The sequence below is a fragment of the Neoarius graeffei genome, chromosome 2 (genome assembly GCF_027579695.1).
Source record: "Neoarius graeffei isolate fNeoGra1 chromosome 2, fNeoGra1.pri, whole genome shotgun sequence".
Taxonomy (NCBI): domain Eukaryota; kingdom Metazoa; phylum Chordata; class Actinopteri; order Siluriformes; family Ariidae; genus Neoarius; species Neoarius graeffei.
Genome location: NC_083570.1, coordinates 108,500,593 through 108,528,591, shown reverse-complemented (window position 1 = coordinate 108,528,591; position 27,999 = coordinate 108,500,593). Strand labels below are relative to the sequence as shown.

At 42.2% G+C, this 27,999-nt stretch overlaps 1 protein-coding gene across 1 annotated transcript in view; it reads right to left on the bottom strand.

Moving 5' to 3' along the window:
- ctnna1 (catenin (cadherin-associated protein), alpha 1) overlaps positions 1 to 27,545 on the bottom strand; it is a 353,364-nt gene extending 325,819 nt beyond the window's left edge. The window contains exons 1-3 of the mRNA XM_060915358.1: positions 27,266 to 27,545; positions 3,297 to 3,414; positions 2,939 to 3,134 (exon numbers count right to left, since the gene is read on the bottom strand). Coding sequence (XP_060771341.1) covers positions 2,939 to 3,134; positions 3,297 to 3,401 — 301 coding nt within the window. The 5' untranslated portion in view covers positions 3,402 to 3,414; positions 27,266 to 27,545. The remainder of the gene's footprint in view (positions 1 to 2,938; positions 3,135 to 3,296; positions 3,415 to 27,265) is intronic.
- Between the last annotated feature and the right edge of the window lie 454 nt (positions 27,546 to 27,999).

The window sequence follows — 27,999 nt, the reverse complement described above, 5'->3', positions numbered from 1 at the left end:
TTCGAGCCCTGGTGTGGACGTCGCGTGACTCGCAGATTGTCGTCGCAGGTCGGCGAAAAAACGACTTACTAATGGATATAAAAAAATAAAAGTAATTTAAGTAAGTTTAAAATGTAATTTAAATAAAAAGTAAAGTATTCATAAATTGAAGTTTGGAAGCGCCTCTGTTTTTGGGCTGAGGAGAAGTCTGAAAGGGTGTACCGCGATTCTGCCTTCTTGTATCGCGACACGGATCGTGGCTCTGCGTATCGCGATTTTGATACACATTGTTACAGCCCTAGTATATACAGGTCGTGATGTCGTATCCGAATTGACGGAGTGTGCCAACGCGGGAGAGCCGAGCCAAGAGGGACCAGGGCTAAAAGTCCCTCGAATGGTGTACAGATCGCACGGGAGTTAAATTGCACTGGATGAACGATCGGGCTAGGTGTAGGAATTCCATCTTCGAACATAGTTGTATCCCATACGTTAAAGCAGGGGTGGCCAACCAGTCGGAGCCCAAGAGCCACAATTCTTACTGTGTTACGGCAAAGAGCCACATCGGCACATGAGACACATGGGCACACAAATATTACCCTTCCTTCTGCGCGCGCGGACACACACACACAGACACATTGATGTCACACTCCAACTTAACCAATGCCCCACACCAACATGATAATGATACATTTACTGCAGTATCAAGACCACAGGCCAGTCATTTTCAACAGTGGCGACTGGTGAAGAAAATTGTAGGTGGGGCACAAAGGCAGACATTGTTTACATGTGGGGATTCCCCCCATGGGGGGGGGGGGGGGGGGGGGGGGGGTGTCCGGGGGGCCTCCCCCGAAACATTTTGGATTTCTTAGATGCAATTTCCTGTATTCTAGTGCATTTTGGAGTTACCTGTTTAACATCGAAAATGCAAAAGCCATTTTGATTCAGCTTGAATTCTCAATTGCATGACCTGCACAAGACCTGCATTCAAATAAATAAGTATTCAAATAAATACAGTCAGTCGGAAAATGGAAATTACAAAGTGCTAATTTAATTTCCTCAAACAGTACAAGCTCCATAGGCACTGGGAACAGTGATCAGTGCAAGTGCAAATATAGATAAAATATAATACAATGCTCAAATTTTTGAAAGAAGAACACACGCGCACACACAAATTGATAACTGGAAAACAAATGAACAAATACATAATGTATATACACTACATGCCAAAAGTTTGGACACACCTTCTCATTCAATGTGTTCTGTGTTCTCATGACTATTTACACTTACAGTATACTCTACTCTCACTCAAGGCATCAAAACTGAATGAGCACTCACCCACTACTCAGGCTTGCGCGCCCAGCGCGTATCCCAAGCCTCAGCAGCAGGGATAGTACAATACTCACACACGCACTTAGCATCACAAACGGTCACCCGCTACTTCAATGAGAAGGTATGTTCAAACTTTTGGCCTGTAGTGTATCTGAATTCACATCAGCACACATTCACATACTCAAATGTACACACATATACACACAGAGCAGCAGAAGTGCTTCTTGTAGGGGAATTTAGCATATCATCTCACGCACCTGCGCATTTGTCATGATGTGAAAATACCGTAATGAAACCAAGCGAAGCACCTTTAATAAAATAACCGTAATTGACTGCAGTGAAGCGAAAACGCACATAAAACCACAAACGAACACCAACTTGGACGTGAAGGTGAGAGCCGCATGACACCAGGCAAAGAGCCGCATGCGGCTCGCGAGCCGCGGGTTGGCCACCTATGCGTTAAAGTGTTATAGCTGTAGGTGGTAAAAGGATAATCCCTCGGCCTTCAGTCATCGATAGTGACGAGTCATTTTCCTTATTACTGCGTTTATTACACCATTTTGAAAATCATGGCAGCCATCTTGAAAATGGTGGAAACTTGAGTGGCCGACAATGATTTTTGGTCAGGTACATACAGACAAAGTTTCATGCAAAATTTGGTGCTTTGCTCACCAAGTGAAATATTTTACCAGCTATCCGCTCCACTAGAATAGACGGTCGTAGCCTCGTAGTGCTACTGTCAAAAACGTAGTGACTACGCAAGAATCGTAGTGATTGGCATCTCTGCTAATGCCTCATTAATGCCAAGCGCTGCATACGTGAGCTAGCAAGGTGTGAACGCGATGCAGAAACTTCTCCAGAGAGGAGCGAAGTGCCGAAAGCGATGGTGCTCCAGTCACCTGGAGTTCATCTGCACTTTTTAAACACACACATACACGGAGAGAGAGAGAGAGAGAGAGAGAGAGAGAGAGAGAGAGAGGGGTTTCCAAGCACAGCGCTTCAGTCACGTTGCATTAAACTCAACAGGCGTTTCAGATATTCATAGCAAACAAGCCAGGAGCAAAAAACAGGAGCAGGTGAAGCTGCCGCCCCCCCCCGCCGTGGGAAAGGGAAGTGTGTGGAGAGTACTGATGCAGTCGAGCAGAGAAAGTGGTGTGACCGGTTTAAAACGCGCACCGCCTCTGCTGATGAATAGATTTGTACCGTATGCAGCGTTCAGTCTGTTTGACAGCGTGTTCTTCAGGCAGGTGGGAACACCGAATTAAAGCGTTAGCTCACACTAAACACCCGAGAGCGCCTGAGCAGCGTGGTCTCGCTCCTGATCCAAGCGCAGTTTGTAGCCACCGTATTGGGAAAGTGATGCTAATTTGAATATATGAATATGCAAATGTGAGCGGCCACAATGATTTGACATCAGTCCCAAGTTGAAACGGTGGTTTTTACTCGTCGTAAAACAGGAAATTGCAAGCCCCCCCCCCCAGCACAAAAGAACTGAAGGGAAGGAGTGTGAAAGTGAAAGCAGCTCGATGTGTCAGACTGCACCTGAAACGTAACTTGAAAACAACGTCCGATCTCGCAGTGGAGGGAACGAGGGCACGTTGAGACTCGAATACAGATAAGCGGAACGTACCTTGCTTACGGACGTCCTCTACGGCGGCGGTGAGCTCCTCTTTGAGGAACTGGCTCTCCTTGGCGATCTTCTCACCCTTCTCCAGGAAGTTCTGCGTGGCGCTCTCCACCGAGGCGGCCAGAACGTGGGCCTTTTTGGAGCGGCCCTTCTTCTTGTTGCTCGGACCCTTGTTGCTCGAGTTCACCAAAGTGGTCACCTTAAGAGTTTAACAAGCATGGATTAATTTTTTTTTTTTTTTAAACCCACCACACACGGTGTGGAAGGTGTATGACATTGTAAAAATATATTGAATAAATTAAAAAAAAAAAAAAGTCTGAAACACCACGAGGCGGTTTCATTTCCTTTTACTGATCTCTACCTGGGTGACGAGTGGCTCCAGGAGCCTTTCCACAGCCAGCGTGCGAATCTCCAGGCTTTTGGGATCCCATTTGAAGTTGATGTTCGGGGTGTTGATAGCAGTCATGTTCTCAGAGGTTCTGCGGAGACGCACAAGAGCGAGCTGAAAATTATTCTCACCTCCTGAATTAGACATGAACGCTTGTTCATCAGACAAGAAGCCTGCAAGCTAAGATGCTTTTTTTTTTAAACCTTAATAGCTTGCAAGATATCTTCGCTCTTAAGAAAATTAAATCAGGAAAATATCAAACAAACGCCATAGACGAGTACGTGTGTCTGAATAAAACACCTGGTGTGCTGCGCTGGGAAAATCAATAGTGGGATGGTGTGAAGATGAAGACTTGCTGCTTCCACTAGGAAGTTTTTCCCTCCAACACCACGTATACTTTTTAACCATTTACAGCTGACGTTATGGAACATCATGAAAGAAAAGACGACATTTCATTTTCTATAAAAGCAAGAACAGGAAGCAATCGGTACCGAGAGCTCATCGGCTCCATGCTTTCGTCTAAACCGGGGAACGGGGCGCTGCGCCCCCTTACCGAAATGCCGATTGAACCCCAAGTCACACTTAGGCCGTGCACTTGCATGCAATCTTTCCTCTGTGAAAACATCCCAGCAACACCACACGACAACGTGTCTGATCATCAAATGCGTTATAATTACTCTAAAAGCATTCCAATCACAGTAGATACACCAAACGATCCGATTTGGCGTTTTCCAGACCGAGGCGCTGTGTTTAGTTGTTTAATTATCGTAGCTGCTCTCGCGAGATTTGACATAGGTTACATACAAGGTCAGCTGACTTGCAGAGCGAGATTTCTCGAGACTGAATGACCTTTCACCCACTGGCACGTGAGCTTTTAACAGAAGTAGTTCGCGAGTTGTTTTTGATGATGCTTGGGCATTTAAAGAAAAAAAAGTCATCCTGCGGCACGAAACGGAAGAAAGCTAAAGACTGTCCGGGATAGACGACGACTTCTTTTTTTCGGTCACAAAGCGGATAAAGTAGTTTCCGATGGGGAGATCGCGACCATCAAGGGATCTGTTCCGTGCCCTCATTGAAGGACGCGCCAACCGAGCGCTGTGACAGCGGCGTCGCGGAATCCGTGACGAACGAAGACCAGACGTCTTGCTCTGATGAAGCACCGAGCGCTCGGTGGAAAAGCAAAATGAGAAAAAGGCCGAGTTCCAAGAAAAGTTCAAGTATTTTTTTTTGTTTGTTTTTTTAAAGCGTGCTTACATTTTTTGCATGGTTTCAAACTGTGTGACTTGGGTTGGATTCCATCTTTAGTTTCCTTTTAAAGAAAAGGATTTTGCTCTGGAATTCCCCCCCATTTTGAACAACTAAGGGCCTCTGCATGCTCTTGCAACAAGGCTTTCACAGATAGCTTTTCGCAGACAGTTGTAATTTATTGTTGAGCGGGGAGTAACAGGCGTGCGCGATGTTATTCACCGCCACAACGCAAGGGGGCGCGAAGTCGCTAGGAGTAGTTGGTGGGTGTGGTTTGTGGAGTGTTGATCCTCCGGTTACTTATAATGACTAGAACTGGAGTCGTATAGATGTACGTACTTCCTCACTTCCTCAATCAACCGCTCTTCGTGCTGCTCTATCTTCGCTCGTGTTTTTAAAAATGCCGGTCGTGAAAACAAACAAAACCGGGAAAGTAGGGAAGCGGAAGTGCGTGTACAGCAGATGTAGAGTGGACCAATCAGAGCCCTCTTGTCTGCGATGCTTCTGCGGTGGTCACAATTTTTGGTAGGTGCGCTATGCAGACACTGTCTGCGACGCTATCTGCGAGGACTGGGTTGTCAGCATAAATTGGCCTTAACTCTACCTTATTCTAGTATAAGAAAACAGATTTCTCTGGTGAATGTTTAATACTTTAAGTTTGATTCATTTGCATTATAAATTTCAATTTGAATTACAAGTTATTAGAATTTGAATCAAGTTTTATCTTTTTCAATGTTGACAATTTCCTTCTCAGATCACCTCAGAAGGTCCCATTGTAGCCTCAATTTTTCGCACCATTCCCCCCCCGCCATGGTGAGAGCCCCATACTAAATTTTTCTAGAAAAACCCTGGGCGCTGTGGTATTAACTAGACAAATTTAAACACGCACACGAAAGCATGATCGTGATTGTCCAGAACGCCAACCATAAACTCCATCGCAGATCCCGCTCCAACTTCAGCCGAGACCGTGAAGGTATTTCTCACGTCTACGGTAATAAATATCCATCGTACGCGCCAAATGTCACAACCCATCATCTACACCAGACCGGTTCACACTTGACACTCTCTTAAGAAAAACACACTCACTCGGCACAGCATACACTCGGGTTAAAACACAGATCTCCTCGACAAAGCGTTTACAAGCTCACAGTTCTTCTGCAGTAATTTAAAATATTTATTTTCAGCATTTTCCATTATTTCACTTCCTTCTTTCTGATCTAAACCCTAATAGCACAAAGCAGGGGGAGAGGGGAGCGCCCAAGAGGCTTCTTCTGTCCAAAACGTACAAGGTTGAGTCAGCGTCCCTAAAGCTTACCTCAAATACACAAACTGGACACCAGGAACTTGTGCTAATGATTATCCGTGTCGATTTTCACTGACCTGATTTTAATCTTGCCACCCGGCGTGATGACTGGAGCGCTATCGATTAGCGATCGTGTGTGTGGGGGCGGGGTTTAGGGGGCTGCTCGGTAGGAACGCAGAACTGCAAATGTGTGCATCTGGAAGATTAATCTCTATCCGTCTGATTTCCAAGTCAAACTGGATCAGGTTGAGATTTCAGGCACAGTGATGTTAAAGCTAGACGGCTTTTCGATTTCATAAAACCAGTGAAATGTGGTCGTTGTGATGCGTTTATTTCCTCTCTCAAAATATCAGGCTGGGAAGTTATGTAATTCGAAGGGATTAGAGCAAATAACGTGCATGAAATTGCGACAGAGGAAGTCTGTGTGTGGGGTGTGTGCACGTGCACCATCATTCTGTCGCTAAACGAACAGCTGATCACACCGAGGTGCTCGCTGAGCGCCGATATTTATTAATTTGGTCCTGCGTTTCCTTTCCTTCATATAGCACATAACGTTTTTTCTTCTCACTTTCTTTCCGTGACTGTAGCCGGTCTTTCACGTTTCATTTGCACATTCACGTCCTCAGTTTTTCTCTCCTGTTTCAAATTTGTATCCCACAATGCCTTGCGTGAAAGGGGAAAGTAGGGCCAATTATTTTCGGCGATCGCGGAAAACGGACAGAAATTATGGATTTTTAGAAATAATGGTTTAGTATATCTGCGCTTGTATTCATTTTTTCAACATTGCTCGTGTGTCAAAGCCGCAGAAGGCTTCTGCGTAACTGCCGCTAACACCCAAGCAGACATGCCTTCCCGGTCAAGGCAGCTTTGTCGGCGATCGCAATTGGCTTGTGGCGCACCTCGCCAGCCAATGAGCTGCTCATTTACAGATTCACTCCCCGCGTCCCATGCAACCAGAATGGCGACCGCGAAAAAGAAACGAATGCATCCTATCAGTAGCGTTACAGATTGAGCGTACGAAGCAATTTCCAGACAACTTCTACGCTGACTGATGAAAAAACATGCGCTTCGGAAGAATTTGCATGCCAATGCGGCATTCAAGCAAGCGACCCTTTTCCATGCGCTCCTTTTCCGTGTATAAACATCTAAATGACAGAAGATTCAGTCTCACGGAGGCCAACATATGATGCTCTATCATAAAGGCGATATCGAGCAGCATTTCTTGGTACTCTAAGAGCGCTCAATGATTGATCTGCAAGGAATATTCAGGACCGTCATTACAATCAAAGTTAAACTATTCTAGTCTGAGTGTGTTCTGTGTTTTGTTAAGAAACACTGAGTACTGTGGTGTACTAAAAATGATGGATAGAGTAATATGGGATCCTTTTTTTTTTTTTAAACAAGTAGTGTCATTACAGGCTCTAAGTATTACTGAATTAGGGTTGGGCGGTATCCAAATTTTGATACCTTTAAACTGTCTCTGTGTTTTCCCGGGGTATACGGTATTACCGAGAAAAAAATATTTTGTTTCGGCCTACTGTGTAACGTGCGCCTATGCCTCAAATGTACTATTTAAAAGCAGCATAGCGAATTGTGTGCATTGTGGTATGGATTAAGCAGCAAAGCGAATTTTGTGCATTAAGTAGGGTTGCCACATCTGAGTTGTAAAAAACCGGGACACATCGGTCGGCGGCCGCGCCTGCGCGCACGTACGAGCGCGTGGGTTGAGGGCTGCGGACACGCACATCTACGATGCCTTATGTGAATGTTCACGTTTAAAAATAAAACAGTTCAACTGGTGCAGTTAGGCTTTTATTTAAAATTCATTTTGTCTTCTTAACCCTTAAATGGGCACTACCACAAATATTATTACAAAAAATAAGTTCATATAGGAATGATCTTATTTGGACGCCAATTTTTTTTTAAACAAATATTTAATAGTAGGCTAACAGCCCCCTGAAGAGTCTCTCCTCCCATTCCGTTTCCAAATCAAAATAATACAAATATAATCAATATAATTTCTCTCAGTCTGCTTCGTTGTTGTTTTAGCCTTTTCTCTGGAGAACTGAACTTTAAAAGTTAGACTACCATATCATACCAAATAGCCCTAATCCTTTGTTTTAATCACAAGAGAGAGGTGCTATGTTATTGGGACAACTGATTTATTCATTTCTCACGCCAGTGTTCAGGCATTCTTTTTTGATATATTTAATGATTTATTTAATGATTCATTTATTGATGAAATTGGCCCAGGCTTTAGAACCAGCCTTTATCAGAATCAGAACATAGGAAGTAGACAGCCAGCCTACTCGCGCACCGACCAAGGGAACTCTCACCTATTGTTTGGTATTACGGTATTCCAGTATCTTTGATTTCGCGCGGCCGCCGTTGTATTGACCACGATCACCTAGCAACGGCGACTGACTGCGTGCGCAAACATTCGGTGAGGCCACACAAGTAGCTGCCTACAATATGCCCGCTTACGTGAAAACTATTAATATGTTAAGTGGCTGCGAGAAACATTAATGATTTGTGTTTATTTCAATGGGGATAATGTGAGGAAGTAAAAAACCGGGACAAAACGTGTCCCGGGAAGGTTATTCCATTTTCCTGGACATTTTCCATTTTCCACAAAAAACCGGGACAATCCCGGAAAAACCTGGACGTGTGGCAACACTAGCATTAAGAGATATTTCAAAGCATCACGCAACTCTTCCTTCATCTTGAAAATAGCATTCAACTGTCGTTTACACATGTCTGCGTTGAAACGCCATTTGCAGCACTATTTCACCTACTCCATCAAAAAAAAGTACACGATGAGCAGGATCATACCCTTTCAAGCATGGGAAATAAAAAAAAGAATCAACCAACACCCAAGTCCGTTTAGACTGCGCGATAAACCATATTCTTCAGCGCAAATGAGGCGAACCTAATTCAAATGCGCGATAGCTGCACAAGGCAAAATCATATGGGCCCACGTCATGCCATGGCGGGGAAATTAATAATCAAATGGCCTTACCTTGCTTAAAACGTTGTCTTGATCACATAACTCCTTACAATTATTCCACTTAAATCCATACGGTTTAACACACCCAACAAAGATAGCAAGCGCATTGCTAATTCCCACCAGAAACCGAACAGTTTACGCTACGATGTTTTCTTCCGTTTCTTCAGTAGATGACATTTCAAACGTTTATTACCCACATCCCAAATGTCATACGTTATATTATTTTACCTTGTTGTTACTCATGTAACCTACTCAAAACACAACTCATTGGAGAGATCTCGTGGAAGTGGAGTACCCCAGGCTATGGTGTGCCTTAGGGGACATATTAGATTTTTCGTTTGGTTTGAAACCAAAATACTGCCACACTGCCGATGTTGTATTTTTTTTTTGCCACTAACTCGTTATCTTGACTTGCCTTCTTTCAACCACGGTCTCAGTCTCTTTTTTTTTTTTAGATAGGACAGTATAGAGAGACAGGAAATGAGCGGGGGAGAGAGAGACGGGATCGGGAAATAACCTCGGGTCGGAATCTTACCCGGGTCCCCGGATTTATGGTACGGTGCCTTAGCCATCTGAGCCATGACACCCCCGGGCTCAGTCTCTTGTGAAGCTTTCTGTCAGACTCCAAAATGTCACGCAGGGTTGCCATGGTAAAGACAAACAACCCTGCACGCGATGAAAACTTCTTTCGGAAATTGATAGAATTAGTGAAAATACGATCACACAGTTATTCGGGATGATCTTCAATTTATTATTTTATATTATGACCTCATGTACTCCATATTTATTTAGATATTATATATTTTTTTTAAATGACGGTAATGAGACCGATACCGTTGGTACTTTTGGATACCTCGGGATACCTTCTTACCGTAATACCGCCCAACCCTATACTGAATATTAACTTATCCCAATTAATTTATCAGTACTCAATATTATATGCCATTATATTGCATACATTATATACGAGATGGGTTTTTACTTTACGGTGATCCTAGTTTCTTGATTTATCTGTTATCAGTATGTCAAGTAAAGTTTTTAAGTTGTCTCAATCTGTGATACCACTAATTATTTTTTATTAATGCAGTTCGTCAGCCTACAGTCAGTGTAATTTTTTTTTTTAATGAATGACTTGATCATGCAAAGGACCATGTGTCTAGAGATGCAATACTTTGAAACCCAAGTAAAATTATGCCAGCCAGAATTATTAAATTGGAGCCACACAGAACAATTTTGAACTGAAATTGTGAAACGGAATTTTTCATTGTCCGAAACGGAAAATCATTGGCTCTAGGAAAGCCCACCACGTGATGTGATGCATGATATAGTATCTTGTACTGCATCATGGTGAAGCAGGGGGGGAAAAAAAAAAAAAAAAAAAAAAAAAAAGGGGGGGGGAATTCAGAGCCATGTGGAGATAAGTTAGTTAATTATTCTATTTTTTTTTTAAAAACTAATAAAATTGGAAGTCTGTGACTCGAATTCCGTAGCTTTCGCTCCACTAAACAAAAATAATTGGGTGTCAGGGAAAATTCTTTTTATGACCGACACTTGAAAAATCTGAAGTTACCTTTAATTAATTTTCGAAAAGCGGCAGCAGATTGATTTGATCTCAAACCTAGTTAATAATGAACACGGCACATCGTCTAGCAAGTATAAATCCGCCTTGAAGACAGACAGGCTCAACAGTCTGAGAGCAAAACAAGACTATTCATAATAATCTAAATGCAGGGTTGAAGTTAGTGCTCAAGGATGTGTTTAAACAATGTGACCTGATGCAACAGATTTTTTTTTTTTTCCAGTTGAAATGGCACTGATCCAATCCAATACCCAGGATGTGTATCTGGGGTTTCTTTTTTAAAACTTAAATTTAATCCAATCCTGTAAAAAACAAGTCAAATCTGGAATTTTTCTCTAACTTGGCTGGAGGCTGTTTTTTTTTTTTTTTAAATGAGATTGAATTTTCTATTCGTTGTGCGAGTGTCATGTATGCAAGTTTAACAGAATGAGGGGGAAAGCAGTCATTTATATAAAGTGAAGCAATTTGAAAATAAAAACCCATCAAAAACTATTTTAGAAAAAAAAAAAGTTTATTAGTTTAGTTTTCCCCTAATCTGTTTTCAGCCAATTCCCACCAGACTAGGACATCTAAATAATAACGGAATTTATTTTTTTCACGGTCCGGTTTCCATCAAATTCTGCGCTCTGATTGGCTGGCGAGCCCAGTTACGGACCCTGGTTACGGACCTCTGGCAACTCGCTCGTTCACAACATACATAGTAGCAATTTGTGTCATTTGCGCATTTCTCAGTATAATAGCATTAATTTTACATCATGGATAGCGATAACGACAGTCTTCACAGCGAAAGCGAGTTTTACTACCCTGAGGAAGACAAAATAAAGACATTTCAGGAGAAAGCTAAAAACCTGTAACTGTTGCTAACGCCAAGCAAAAACATGGCTGAATCCTGAATGACTCAATTTTGTATAAATAGGGGACTACATAGGCGGCAAAATGTAGTTTTTTTCCTGCCATGGAAGTGCACTTGTATACCGAGGAGGAAGCCATTTGCATTACAGCCGTGAATGAGGATTCAAAATGGCGGCGCGGCTTACCTCGCCTCGGTTTTCCCTTTCGGGCGCTCTCGTTTTCTGTTAGAATTTGGTAAAAGAAAAAATTAAATAAATAAAAACGTATATTTACCAGCTTAAGGTCGGTCTGTATGGTGAAATACTGTGACCTCGGCCCAGAGGGCCTCAGCCAGTACTTTCAAGACCTCGGTCACGGTATTTCACCATACGGACCTCCCAGCTGGTAAATAACATTTTATTATATCCACAGTTCACAATCTTATAAACCGCCACCATGAACAGTTTTTCCAATGGGGTCCTCATACAGTCATACACACACTAACCTAACCTGGATGTCTGAACTGTGGAGGAAACCCACACAGAAAGGCCCCCGTTGACACTGGGCCAGGGCTCGAAATTAACTTTTTTTCCTTTGTCTCCCCCAGTGGTCCCGAATTCTGTGTTGTATTGTCCCGAATGGAAGCAATAGTGTCCCCATTTTTTTCCTCTCTGAAATAACCAGTGGTTAATATTATCATATGAAGTTACTATTATATTTGTAACTATGCGATTTTGAACCCTTTATATCATATCATTTTTACAATAAGTCACAAGCGACACATGTCCTATACATCATCTACTTCAAAATTACAGTTATTGCATTTTCAGTTTATTAAACTTTGGCGATCTCACTATGAATAGATACCCGTTTATTTAAAGGGGCCAACTAGCTCATTCAGAAAATGTTTCAACTCCCTACATCTGCAGTACACTTTAGTTGAAAATAAGACCCCTTTTATGTTCATTTCATCTACTTATACCTTGAATATCTGTTGGCACTTATAAGGCCAACTTATAATTTTCACCATTACCGTTATCCATTTTTATGAACTTTCCGTTATCCATTTTATGAAATTACCGTTATCCATTTTATGAACTTTCGCTGCCGGGTGCAAATGTTAGCAACATCAGCATAGTGGCAGGTCCGAACCTAGTTGTGCTGCTGACTGACTAAACTTTCTGAACTAGAAAGACACCAAGAAAACTCACTTATTCTGTTGAACGGTATCTTCCGTCAATATCATCCACATCATCCCTGTTGTATTTTATAACGTGTCTAACAGTGTTCATTAAGTTCATTCAGTTGCTAGCGTTGCCTGCAGACCAGGCGAGGACACTTTGGATCCTGAAGGTCCCGGAGACGTTATGTCTGGGCTTTCAGTTTCTTCCCCGCGGTCGGTCCGCTTCAACCACTTCAGCATTTTTGTTCTGGCAAGAGTCAGCGCAGCGTGTGCGCTAGCAATTCCATTACAAGTCCATATAATGCGGACTCCGGCCGAAGATTCTAGAACAGAATGCGCTGCTCTGTAGCCTACGGATGCAGGTGCATCGAAAGTGTAGCTACTATGTATTTTTCGCTGTTAACGTTTTAAAATTAAAATTGACAAATTAGGTGAATGTCTACGCATGTGTTACGGCTTTGTAAATAATATTAATGTAGAACTTTTTTTCTAGATCTATTTTTTTTCCATTGTCCCGGGATTGTCCCAGATATGATAATTTTGTGTCCCGATGACATTTTTTATGGTCCCCGGGACACCGTTAGTTTCGAGCGCTGCACTGGGCTCGAACCCAGAACCTTCTTGCTGTGAGGCAACAGTGCCAACCACGAAACCACCATGCTGACATCCAACAAGTACTTCCTTGGAAACACACGGAGCCTCAAGCTGCATCTTTCTGACCTGTTGCACCACTCAAGAGCATAGTTTAGTACAGGGCTCGACATTAAGGACTGCCCGATTGCCCGGGGAAAGTGGGATATGTCCCCAACATGGCCCAACCGGGCAAGTTGGAATGAGCATATATTACGAACTAGCACCACAAAAATGAGGCTTTTTGATCTTATTTCAGTTCCTAAAAGCGTCCCTCACTACGCATCGCCATTATGTCTTGGCTGTTTTCTTAGCCTCGGTTTCATTTACTGCTCTGCAGGTTATTTTATATCCCTCCACTGGTGTAGTATGGTACGCGTACTGTTTACAGACCCCTTGTGCATGACGTCACGCATCACGTGATAATTACAGCTGGGATCAGAGACACTTTCACGCAAGTAGCTTAACCTGTCTTCAACATGGATAATTTTTGTTCCTTCAGACAGAGAAACAGATAACAGGCATCACCGTCTCCCCGCTATCAAGAAAAATGTTAAACAGAAGCAAATGCTTCAAGAACAACAAGGAAATGAGTGGTTAAAGAGTACAAGGAGAGGAGCTAAGCATGAAAACTCCAGAGAAATTCACGATTGTATTTAAAACGCATTTTACAAAAACAAAATCGGAAGTGAGGAAGGAAGAGTTTGCTTAAGAGTCTCGTTTTATTCTGCTCGCATTCGAGTTAGCGCCTTCATGAAAGCGTCTGATTTTCTTAAAAGGTGAAGCCGCTTCCTTATTCGACACAGAAAACCCAGATTGGTTTCAAACAACTCGGGCATAAAAAACTCAACAAGGAGCGACACGCGCGATAAATCCTGAAAGAACAGAACCGATTAAGAGCAGAGAGAGCTGGAGCTTCGTTTCTGTTATCAGAGGAACACAGTCCTGGGCAAAATCTATCATTTTTTTGTATTTTTTTTTTCGGATAAAATTGTTAGTCTGTTACAAGTAAAAAGTAACCAATAAACAATCAATAACCAAACTTCAACTCCATGTGTGATCACTTTGTTGCAACTCACAACTATTCTATAGCTTTCCTTAAAAACAAATAGTAGTACTTGGAAAAATAGGGGGCAAGAGGGTTTAAAAGTTAATGTCGAGCCCTGTAGTAGTTTTTTTGTTTTTCAAGAAAACTAGACATCAGCCGATACTCAGTTTCAGCAGGGATATCATTATCGGAAAAGAAAACGTTATGCATCGTGTCTGTCAGTATTTTTTATTTTTTTGGTAAGTAATCCATGAACTCAAACCCTGGTGTCCATTTGCTTTACTAGTCTACAAAAGACCGTTTGCACATGACCTTCTCTGATTTAGCTGTGTCCACCAGCTTTGTGGAATAACATGCGCAGAAACTAGGGGTGTGCAAAAATATCGATACAGCGATATATCGCGATACTTTGTCTTCCGATTCAATATCGATACTCAATTTGAATACCGATATTTTTTCAAATAATAAAATCATGTTTCAGACGGGTTGTAAATCCAGTACGACTTCCGCACCGCGAGGTGGCGCTGTGCCGCTACCTCACTGGAAGGCACTCTTCGTCTTCTCTTTTTTCCCCCAGCGGTTGCAGTGAGGAGAAAAAAAAAAAAAAAAGGCAAGCATGGCTATTAACAAACCTAGAGACGCCGCCGAACTTTAAGGCAGATGTTTGGAGGCACTTTGGATTTCAAAGGAAAGGAGAAAAAAAAAAAAAAGTGAGCCGGACAAAGAGAACGCACTTTGCAAAACCTGTTTCGCTCCAATTAAATTAAGATGCTCCAATTAAGATGCCCACTGCACTTTTCAATGCGTTTCAGACAGTGTGTTGTTCCTGCAAAATAAAGCACAAGTTAAATGTTCTCCGGTATGTGTTCTCAAGTTTACAAAGAACAAATTGATATTAGTGTTAGCACTGAAATGTATGTGCAGTCTGCAGTGCAAGTTTTCATAAAACAATTTGATTCTGCTTGTTAAGCAGCACTGATGTGTCCATGCTTACAGAAAAGTTGAGAATACTAGCACAGAAATGGGAATTTTCTGTATGTTGTAGTGAAGCAACTCTTGGTTTTGCCAGCAGTGGAATAGAGACAAATATATGTCTGGCAAGAGTGTGTAGTTATGTATGTGAAATGTAATTTTACAGTGGTCAATAAATTCTGATTTTCTTCAGTGACACAGATATTGTGATGTGGTTGAAATTTCTTGCAATATATCGATTATCGCAGAATCGCTGTACCGTGATATCGTTATCGTGGGCAAAATATCGCCATAGTATCATATCGTGAGGCATCTGGTGATACCCAGCCCTAGTAGAAACAAGTGCCTTAATACGAAAAATACCACAAATTTGCGCAGTTATCAGCTGCTCGAACATTTCTGCTAAGGCTGGAGTCAGATTGTTTAGTTTACCTGCTGGTAAAATGTGAGAAAGACCCCAAATGGAAGATCTAACCCGGAGAGACGGCAGCTTGCAAATCTGAACAGATCGGGCATGAGAGAGACCGACTACACATATGTACGAATACGTGCAGATCATTTCATAAAGGGCAAGTTTATATTTCTATCGTTTATGTGAACCATAGACAAAATAAAGATGCGACATACTGCAAGTGCTACTCCAATTTATACTGCAGCCAGTAAAATATAGATAGTTGAGCGCAGTAACATGTCGCCTGAGAAGACATCAATAATTAGGCTGTTTTTTTTTAAGTTTGTGTAACATTTGCCCATATTAGGAATCTACTAGAGCCTTACAGTAAGCTTGCGCATGCTTTCATCTGCTTCCCAGTGACAAAGCTAGTAGTTAAGAGAACTGAAGGCAAATTTATCATCAAAATTCTCTCATTTTATTAAATATCAATGCATTTCTGACAGCTATTTTGTCGCTGCTAGAGCGAGTTAGTGTTTGAAATACGCCATGTATAATACATCAGTCCATATGTCAAAGCAACAGCCGTAAACGAGATGTGTTGAGACCTGTGCGAGACATCGTAGGACGGAAGTAAAATGTACAGCAGAAGTCAGAGTCACCAACATCTGCCAACATTCCCCGTGTCCAAAATCGCTCACTCGTTCACTACTCCCTACATAGGGAATTACTGTATAGAGGACTATATAGTGAGATCATTGGTAAAATGAGAAAAAAAAAAATGCTTTCAGACACTCGTCTGTCACGCTGGTATTTACGCCATTACTGTCGCACAATTAAAATGTGCCAGATCAGTCGGCTGGTGGGTTTCAAAATAAATTCAGAGTGTATTTAACTTACAATTTCTGTTGTATGTTAGTTTATGGCAGTCAGAATCTCTCTTTAGACCAATTCCTATAGAACAGGGAGGAATTTCAGCCATTTCTAGATGTCCAAGAACAAACTCATTTATACTGATCTCAAATTGAAAGCAACTACAATTAAATTCCCTAGTCAACTATTCAAAATATCCAATCCTTGCAAAGAAACACATTCAGTGAATAACATTGGTAAATTCTCAGTGCTCTGTATTACAATGTATTTAATATAATCCAAGCAATATAATGTTATCTGAACAAGTATGCAGTTTACAGACTCTAAAACTATAAGATATGAGCCACCTGTTCTGGTATCAAAGGTCACCTATTGTGCTGTGTTGATATTGATAAGGCTGGCTGTTGACTGGTACACAATAGCTGGTCATTGATTGCTAATGTTACACAGTCTTGGATTAAAATCAATTTACAAATAATTACTGAGCATTAATTGAAATTTTATTTAAAATTGAGGAAGAAACATGTCTCCTAACCTACTTGAGCCTTATTGAAGCATTTATTAACCCTCAAATATCAGTTATATGAAAATATATCAAATTCGAATTTGGTGAAAATGGATTTTTTAAACCCCTGTAGTTTAAAAATACTTGAGAGACACAGAAGAAAAACTTGGAAATATAAAATATGGGTCTTGGGGATTACTGAAAAAAATTTTACAAGTTCCTAACTGCTACCCCACATTGGATTTCTTGCTACTGAAAATGGCATGTTTTAGAAATCGGCGAATTTCAAAACCCCATTACAGACAAACTAGGAATAGTGGAGACTTGGTAAAACTGAAATTGGTAGATATTTCTGTGTAGATTTGAATAACATTCTTAGTTTAAGCATTACTGCCACAGGTAAGCTTCCAGAATGAGTTAAAAATGCAAATTTGTCGTCTTAATTTCGTTGATAAAATCACCATCTAATATACAATGACCTAGGGCTGTGCGATATGGGAAAAAATGAATATCCCGATACATTTTCTCCATTTGACGATATACATCTCGATATATTTAAATCTCCTCTAAAGGACCCCATGAAATCTAACTTTTACTCTTTACTGTTTTCACTACAATCCCTGCAGATTTAATAACATTCTTGGTTAACTTTACAGGTGGTTTTCAACAACACATTTTTAATTGTCATGTTGGTGATTAATCACAATTGAATTGAAATAAGACTATTTTTATTCAGCAAAGACGTGGCACAAACTGCAAAAACAATCTTGAAAATTGCAACAAAGGGGCAAAACAATGCAGAGCTGCTCAGAGCTCAAACCAATAAAGTGCAAGCTCAACACAGACATTTAGCCTAAATAAGAAAAGTGCTCTTTCATTAAATTATTTAAAAAAAATAGATCTCCAAGCTATTAACCTGACTACTGAGAACCACTGGAACATTCACAATAGAGAGAGAGATTGAGGGAGAGAAGAGAGAGATCTGCAAAACATCATTTTTCTCTTTGCACACTTTTGAACTAAATGTTTTCTGGCTCTGCCTCTCAGATGTGTAGAATTCCGGCTGCTGCCTTTCGCGATGACAGGTTGTTTTTTTTTTTTGCACACTTTACAAACTGGCATTTGCTGTTCCATGTCCTCCTCGCGATATCCAAAAAATGCCAGTTGACTGACCCCTTACTAGTTCTTTTAGGAAGTAATTTGTTGCTGAAATTGCCAGAGCTTACACAGTAGCCTATGCAACACCAGCGATTGCACAAACTGAGTCAGCGCTGTAAACCGGAACCAGGAAATCTTCCCGCCGGCAGTGTTGCCAGATACTGCTAACGTTTTCCAGCTCAAAATATGTTCAAAACCCGCCAAAATGCACTTAAAACCGCCCAACCTGGCAACACAACCGAAACTAGAAAATCTTCCTGGAAGTTCCTTTCAGCACCGAGATGTCGCCCAGGATTGGTTGGCGAGTGTGAGACGTTATTGTTTTCTTTACCCTTAGGCAGCCTCTCACGTTACTGCCTGAGGGACAGAGAGAAAGCCACCGGAAAAGGTTTTAAACAAACACAAGTCGGAAGATGACCATAAAATACTCAATAGTTACGATATAATAATTATGTAATCGCACAGAGTTTTCGCGATATATCGAGTATAGTCAATATATCGCACAGCCCTACAATGACCATTGAAATTCTAAGTTGAAGCTTGTAGTACAAGACATTGAGTCTCTCTGTGCAAAATTATGTTTCTATCTTGCATAATAAAGATTATATTGCACTTTGAAATGTGTTTTGAGCAAAATGCAAAAAAAAAAAAAAATCGAAAAATTCAAATGCCTCTATCTCTGAAACCGTTGGAGATAGGAAGCTCAAATTTGGGGGATTAACTTCTTTTAATAGTATCTCTGAGCCCTCCAAATTTCATTGAAATCTGAGATGGTAGAGCATAAATTTGTCAGATATTTGTTGATTTGGCATGGAATGACCCTTAAGCAAATGTTTGCAAACTCCGGCTCTCCTTCCTTCATGGTGGCTGCCATTTTTTGTGCCGCACGGCGCATGCGCAGAGCTGATTCAGTTCAGAGTGCGCGCGCACTCGGCGGAGGCAGTAGTGTGTCGGGGCTGTCGGAGGGAACAGAAGCAGAGATAACGCTTATTTTGTCTCCGGTAAACCAGTCTTCTCTCGTTCAATTACGTGCTGGCATCAAAAGACACCGTTGGTTGTAAATGAAGCCAAACTGAGTGGTTGGAGTGTATTTTCATACACAAATGGAGAAATGTTCGCTGAGTGTGTAATTGTGTCGCCCCACTGCAGACCGTTGTCGTTATTAATTCATAGCATGCTCAGCTGCGTGAACGTGTCATGCACCGAAAATAAGAGATTTACAAGCCAGGAACGCCTCATGATGCAATACGCAAGAAAAGAAAGAAGATTTACTGCCATTTTACTTTGTATTTGAGTAAAGTGAATAAATAAATGGTCTGTGGAAAATACATTTAATCCTGGGAACTGCGTGCACAGGAGTTTATTTGGTGTTTACTCCCCCCGGCTGGCTACTTATGCCGCTTTTCCACTACCAACGCGGCTGAGTTGGGCTGAGCCGTGCCATGCTGAGTCGAGCTGAGTGGGGCTGTTGGAGTTGCATTTCGACTACAACCGCGCTGAACCATGCTGGCTGGAAGTGGGTGGACGCATTGGGTGGAGTTAGCGAAAGAGGGTGGACGTCACGTGATGTCGTTAGGCGGCGCAAACAGTGACATCAGTGGCCTTTTAAGCGGTAGTCTCACGGCCCGGATAGTAAACAATAAACATGGAGGACATGGAGTCGTTAGTGTTGCTGGTCTTGGTGCTGTGGCTTGTTGTCACCGACAATGCCAACAGATACTGGCAAGAGCGTATAGATGAGGCGAGGCGCATAAGGCTTCAGAAATTCTCGTAATTATTCTTCTTCCGGGTTTACGGTGTTTACAGATCCCAGCGTGCTCGCAGGGCGTGTGTGGGCATGTGAGGACACTTCTCCTCACCAATCAGTGCACAGGGGAGTGTCCCCACTCGGCTCGGTTTGGCTCGCTTCAGCCCTACTCCAAAACCGTGCGAGTTTTGGGTGCTAAGCAGGGCTGATGCGAGCTGAGTCGTGCTGCTCTGAGGTAGTCGAAACGCGAGCCGTGTCGGGCTGAAGTGAGCTGAAAAAGGGTAGTGAAAAAGGGCCATTATTTGTCATGGCTGGCTAGTATGAGCCTTAGTGGAAAGCCCTGGGAATGCGTAAATGTCAAGTTCGATTTTAGATTTACGAACCCGAAAAAAAAAAAAAAAAGTGTCCAAAAAAAAAAAAAAAAAATCGGCGTTAAAAAAAAAATTCAACCGCACAAACAGCACCTCACCCGGCCGGTGGACCGCAAACAGAACATTTTTTAATAATGACCCTAGCACAGCTGAAAACAGTTGAGCTCTTTAGAGAAGCTATAAAACTGACCTTCCTTTGAGCAGATTGAGTTTCTGGAGCATCACATTTGTGGGGTCGATTAAATGCTCAAAATGGCCAGAAAAATGTCTTGACTAGATTTTCTATTCATTTTACAACTTATGGTGATAAATAAAAGTGTGACTTTTCATGGAAAACACAAAATTGTCTTGGTGACCCCAAACTTTTGAACCGTAGTGTATACTTTTGTCTCATTTGTTTAACTGGGTTCTCTTTATCTACTTTGGGACTTGTGTGAAAATCTGATCATGTTTTAGGTCATATTTATGCAGAAAATTCTAAAGGGTTCACAAACTTTCAAGCACCACCAAGTCCAAATGTCTCTCGAGCTCATGATGTAGTGGTGTAATATCAGTACTAAGTGAATCATCTGCTCACATATCATCCAGCTCTAACAAGCCATAACATTCACATCCAATCTCATTGTACAGTTCATTTTAGTTCGCACACCAAAAATAACTATTATAGAAGAGAGTGTTTTATTACCAGGAGAACTAAATCAACTCCTAAAGGCTCCTTTAAATACAGCACAAATCATTATACAAGGAGACAGATTTAAGATACAACCTACATCCTGGAATATATGGTGTGTTTTTTTATTTTTATTTATTAATTGGAGTTTAATGCTTTCAAAACCAGTGTTGGGAGTAACGCGTTACAAAAGTATTAACGAATTACTGTAATGCATTGCTTTTTGCAGTAACAGTAATGTAAGGCATTACAGAAAAAAAATTGGTAATATTTCACTCGGTACAAATGTCAGTAACGCATGTTACGATGCATTTTTAACCTGGAATGAAGTGGTGGGGGTTTTTTCCTTCATACAATTTCGCCAAAATCACCGCGAGATCAGAGGTGAAACGTCCGCGCAAAATGTTTCACTTCCTTTTCCTTTAGGCTAGTCAGACAGGAGAGAGAGATGAGTGAACCTGCAGCTGATCCAACATCAGACAGCACATTCTCCAGATGGGCACACGCCCATTACTTTAGGTGGGGTTTACATTAGACCGTATCAGCGGATCACCAGATTAACGTTTTTAAAAACGATTAACGTGCACACAGCAACGCCAATACACGGATACGCTAATCACATGACTAATTCGGCACGCAAGTTGAAATGTGTCAGTGCGGCTCATCGCTTCCTCCTCAGCGGCTGCGCTCCAAATCACTCCGCCCTGAACAGCGAGTGCCCTCTGGAGGGTGCGCACTCCGGCCCTGTGCAGCTCACACAGCGCGCGAGGTAAGCGCACGAGCAGTGATTCGGGACTGAGCCGCTGTGCGCAAGTCACTTACCACTTGCAAGTGGAAGGATGGCAAGCCTAAAGACAATCATAACTACACAATGGGCAGTATTTGCATCAGTATTTGCAGTATTTTCATACTTTTATACTCTTTAATGAAAGGTGATACAAGGCGGAAGTCCGCGCCGTTTTTCAGCAGTCGCGTCACATGACCAACGCCAGCGAATCAGGAAGGTGGATGTCACAGTGACGTTGTCCAATGATGACGCCAGCTAGAGCTCAGCACAGCGTATCCGCGTATCCTCAATGTTTACACAGCACCGGACCAGACACGATCCGGATTGAATACGTGGACCCTGGCGGATTCCCGTTTCCCGGCGTTTTAATGTAAACAGACAGTGCATCCGCGAAGAAAACGAGACAGATACGGTCTAATGTAAACTTGGCCTTAAGTTTGTGAAAAATAAGGATGTGAAGAGCATCGTAGTCAAACAGACTTTGTGCGCTAAACCTAAAGAACAGTCCACTTCCCAAAAGAGCACCAGTGATTTAACTAAGCATTTCCAGAGGTGCCGTAGTAACATGAAGTTAGCAAGGAAGCAAGCGGAGGATGAGAGTGGCGATAAAAATCACAAAACAGCCAAAATTAACATTCTGCCGCTCTGAGATGCTCCTTCAGCCTCAAGACTTGTGGCGGAGTATGTTGTTGAAGATATGCTGACAGTTTGTTTACATTTTTGTCCTGTATAACAGTTTTTTTTTCTGGTCAGAAGTCAGACTAAAGTGATTTGAGCTGCCTTTCCTTCGAGGGCTAATAGGCCTAAGCACTTCAAGATCATTAAAAGCACTTTTCGTTCTTTCTAATTCTGTTTTTCGAAATGTGACTGCGGCGCTGTTTACACATACCCGGGTATTTTTAAAAACGCATATTTTCTAAACTCCGTGCACACAGCTGCTTTTTTTTTTTTTTTAAAGTTACGTTTATATTGATCCGCATAAATACGCTGTCAAGAGCTGTTAAACTACGCCAAGACTGTCGGTGGCAGTGTTAGAAGGATGACAATTCCACACAAGCCAATCAGAAGCCTCATCGAGAACCGCGCATGTGAGTACACTCACCCTGTATGTACGGACGTACCAACTCTGCGAGTGACAGGAGTGAGGATCGCAACATTCTGAAGTTTTTCTGCCATTCCTCCGGGACGACAACGCCATTCTCGAAATTCTCCCACCAGATAGCAGTCCGTCCAGGTAGAACCCAAAATCGCCGACGCTGGCGGTGGTACGGTCGGGCTCTTTTGGTCACCAGAAGCTCCGCAATTGCTGCCCTCCGAGCCCTAATGCGTCTCTGCTGGTCAATGAGCTTTATTCTCAAAAGCAAACAGGCGAATATAGCTCTTAACAGAAATGCTGCTACTGAGAGTGTTTCCATGCTTGTCATATGTACAATGGTCGCTCTTTTGTGGTGCGAAGATTGCCTAAAACTCCATTTTGGTCTCTTTACACACAAACGCAAAACGGAGTTTTCAAAAAATCTCCACTTTTGCCGGGGTTTTTAGAAAGAATCATTTTCAGAGGAAAAAAAAAACTCCATTTGTGTATAAACGAAAGGCACAAACGAAGGCAAAAGTCTGCGTTTTTAAAAATACCCGGGTATGTGTAAACGGCACCTGGGTAGCCTCATATAGCTAATGGCCCTTTTCCACTACCCTTTTTCAGCTCACTTCAGCCCGACACGGCTCGCGTTTCGACTACCTCAGAACAGCACGACTCAGCTCGCTTCAGCCCTGCTCAGCACCCAAAACTCACACGGTTTTGGAGTGGGGCTGAAGCGAGCCAAACCGAGCCGAGTGGGGCTAGGGGCGTGAGGAGACACTCCCCTGTGCACTGATTGGTGAGGAGGAGTGTCCTCACACACCCACACACGCCCCGCGAGCACGCTGGGATCTGTAAACACCGTAAACACGGAAGAAGAATTACGAGAATTTCTGAAGCCTTATGCGCCTCGCCTCATCTATACGCTCTTGCCAGTATCTGTTGGCGTTGTCGGTGACAACAAGCCACAGCACCAAGACCAGCAACACTAACGACTCCATGTCCTCCATGTTTATTGTTTACTATCCGGGTCGTGAGACTACCGCTTAAAGTGCCATTCCACCATTGGATGTATTTTTTTGGCATAAAATACAATATATTTTATGACATGACTAGACAGAGAAATCTTTTAGCTTCAAAATGATATATCAAACATAATTTGACGACAAGTATATTAATTTTGTGACCAAAGTCACCTACCCTTTTAATTTCCGCGCAGTAGTGAAACGTGAGGTCATCGGCAGGTTCCCCTTCTTGTGTACCACGTGACGTGTGACGTGGCACAGATTATCAGCAATGGCGGACAGAACGCGATTTCCACTTGTTGATTGCTGTGCCGATATTCACCATCGACCGTCTCCTTTGGGCGTCACTTGCTATTTTCCTTTGCTTCTTTTCCGAAGCTGACAATCGCGTTCTATCCGCCATTGCTGATAATCTGTGCCACGTCACACGTGACGTGGTACACAAGAAGGAGAACCTGCCGATGACATCATATTTCACTACCGCGCGGAAATTAAAACGGTAGGTGACTTTGGTCGCAAAATTAATATGCTTGTCGTCAAAAAATTATGTTTGATATATCATTTTGAAGCTAAAATATTTCTCTGTCTAGTCATGTTGTCAAAATATATTGCATTTTATGCCAAAAAAATACATCCAATGGTGGAATGGCACTTTAAAAGATCACTGATGTCACCGTTTGCGCCGCCTAACGATATCACGTGACGTCCACCCACTTTCGCTAACTCCACCCAATGTGTCCACCCACTTCCAGCCAGCACGGTTCAGCGCGGTTGTAGTCGAAATGCAACTCCAACAGCCCCACTCAGCTCGACTCAGCACGGCACGGCTCAGCCCGACTCAGCCACGTTGGTAGTGGAAAAGCGGCATAATAGTCATTGTCTAGCCGTGACTTAAAAGGCTTGTGGGTTTTTTTCAGGCCAGTTTTATTGTAGGCTACAATTTGCCATATGTTCATTTTTGTTAAATTTCTGAAATGGAGTCATATCCCTTAGGGCTAATCTTTTTTTATAAAGCATAAACTATGCTTAATGCTGTAAACTTGAAAACAATAAAGGCATAGAAATGCTAATTCTGTATCCTGTTAGGGCTGGGCGATTTTACGATTTTATTCACGATATAAAATCTCTACGATTAGAAATTAGACACGTACGATATGCCTACGATAAGCCTACGCCTTCAATAAAATTACTTCATCCGAAGTTTTGACAGACACGCGAATAGCCAATCATAACTAAACAGTACCGCACGTAACCAATCAGTTGGAAGAGAGCCACGTCAAGTTAGGTTGCGTGCACACACAAACACGTGTAGCAGCAACGCACAGCATGGCTGTGGTGAAGTATGCAGGAGCGCGGCATTTCTCCAACAAAGCGATTATAAAAATGAGCGAGAAGCCGACTGACCGGAGTTCTGAACAGGAAAGTCAGAGCACTGCCCTGGAGGACATCGTTGAAAAGAAGGGCCAGAGATCTTCGGTTGTGTGGAGGTATTTTGGATATTTAAAATCGGACATACAACAAAGTGTTACACAAAACCTTAAACACACTGACGTACAGGATTGCACTTTTTTTCTCCTTGCAGCATAAGGTTTACACGTCAATATGTCTTTTATGTTTATTTGAAAGCTGCTAGAATTTGCACAAATGATTAACAATGGTATATAGTTTTTATTTTTCAGTTTATTCATTTGAACAAAAAGAACAAAATAATGTGCATCCAGTTTGTTTTGGTTCTGTGAAACTTGAAGGCTTGTTAGGCAGCTGGGCCATAGAAGGTTCACGCTGCACGCTGCATGCTACACGCGTGTAAAGAAAAGTGGACAAACGTAGCATGACTTGCTCTGGGCCATAGAACGGCGTTCACGTTGCACGCTGCACACTTCACGCGTGAAGCGAGAAATGAACATGCACACTTTTTTCTAGGCGTGAAGATGGAAATTCCAGTCAATGCATGCGGTCACCGCCGCGCCAGCCAATCAGAACGGGTGTAGGGAGATAACTATGCTTTCAGGGGAAAACTTCAGAAAAAATATAATTGAATGGTATAATTGAAAAATAGTTCTTCATCGGGATTGTCAAGCAGATTATAGAATGTTCGGTGAAATTCACCACGGGTTTCTCTCAGAAGGAAGTGTTCTCGGCTCCAAATTCTGTTCCTTTTTCTCTTCCTCTGTCTCAGTAAAAGCAGAATGAGGCAATCGTCGTCATCCGAAGAGTCCATATTGTTGGTTACTCGGTCAAAGTAGAACAGACGCAACACGTGAACATCCAAGCATGAAGTTTAATGGCCCAGGGTCCGGTTCTTCACGTGAACGTGTAGCGTGCAGCATGCAGCGTGAACCTTCTATGGCCCAGCTGCCTTAAGCTATTTTTGTTAATTAGGAAGGAACTACTAATTTGTAATGTTCATATTTTGAGCAGAAAATTAAAGAAAATACAAAAATGGTGATTTGATTTATATCGTGATATATATCGTTATCAAAAATTTTGAAAAAATATATCGTGATATCATTTTTTCTCATATCGCCCAGCCCTATATCCTGTCATATCTTTAGACATTACAATACAGTTCATCTCATCTCATTATCTCTAGCCGCTTTATCCTGTTCTACAGGGTCGCAGGCAAGCTGGAGCCTATCCCAGCTGACTACGGGCGAAAGGCGGGGTACACCCTGGACAAGTCGCCAGGTCATCACAGGGCACAATACAGTTCAATGTTAATATGAATAGGCCTAAAGTTACAGTATTTCTATCACAATTTGCCAGACTTGGACCTTTTGTCTGCTCTTGCGATGATTGTTCTTTGTATTGTGCCATGAGCATCACTGTGGCTGTTATATTCCAGTGTTTTTAACCATAAGCCGAGCTCAGTCAGATACCACAGCACCTTCCACTGGATGTGTGAGGAGCTCATTGAGCATCTTGAGCTACATTTACATTGCCAAATCCACACTTCCAGTTATTCTGGTGAGAGTAACTTAAAACTAATACAATAGTAGTGTAATCCCTTACATTTTAAATATTGTAATGTAAATAATTACTTTAAAATGACAGTAACAAGTAATAAATAATGCAAAACACAGTTTTGAAGTAACTTGCCCAACACTGTTCAAAAACACCTGAGGGATTGCTGGGCTGCACTTCTGCGCATGCGCAAACCTGTACTCCAGTCACCTTAGCTAGCTGCTAATCAGTTCAAAAAAACGCGCTTTATCGCCACTTTTAGCAACTGGAAGAGTATTTTTGGATCGGTGTTATTAGTACATCCTCAATAAAACAAATTTCGTCGATTAAAAAAAGTGAAAAATATTTAAAAACACAAATAAAGTTAAAAAACACAGAGTTTAATCCGAGCGCGAGCCCATGACCTGATCCCAAACTGTGGCATTCCCACAACACGGCTAACGCTAAAACTAGCTTTACATCGCTTTTACAAAGTTTACACGATAAATATTCAAATAAACATCCAACAAGAAGCTAAAGTACAACCATAAAGTTATAATAATGACGTAAAGGCACTTTTTAAATCATAAACTTACCAAAAAAAAACAAAAACTTGACTGAAGCTCTTCAAATTCAAAATGGAGGATTAAAAACTCCCGTCCTGCTGAAAACTTTTCCCCTTTCTCCAATTCCCCGAAAAATAGCCCTCAGCAGCAGACAGGAAGGCGAGGAAACCTCTGAAACGCGCACTTTAAGGCCCGGTGTGGGTTTAGAGACGGTGAAACCGCGCAGTGAAGCCTCGGCTGGGTTTGTTTGAAGAGTTTGTGTCGGAGCGGAGTCGCTTTTCCTCACACTGCGGGATCAGCTCTGGGAGGGGGAGCGGGTGGCCAGATTGGGATAAACCACTCCTCTGGCTCATTATATACAGAGATTCGAGAGCATTAGGGCCCTGTCACACTATAGCGTTTTGTTCGACGTTTGGTTGCGTTTTTAAAAATTTGAGAAACGCCGGGGAACGTCGACGTTCTTCAAATTAAGTTTCTAGGTCAACGATGTTGTAACGTTCTTGTAACGCTTGGGTAACGCTCAGCCAACGTTCCCTCAGTGTCAGGCGACGTTTGTGGTCCAAAATAGCAGCAAAACCTAGCGTTCTCATAGCGTCCACAGCGCTTTGATAGCGTTATCATAGCATTTGGGTAGCGTCTGCCTTGCGTCCAGGTAATGTTCTGGACGTTACACAGACGCTGGAAAAATTCAGAACGCTGACAGACGTTAGAAAGATGTTGAAAGAGCGTTACATGAGCGTTAAGAACGCTCGGCGAACGCTGAC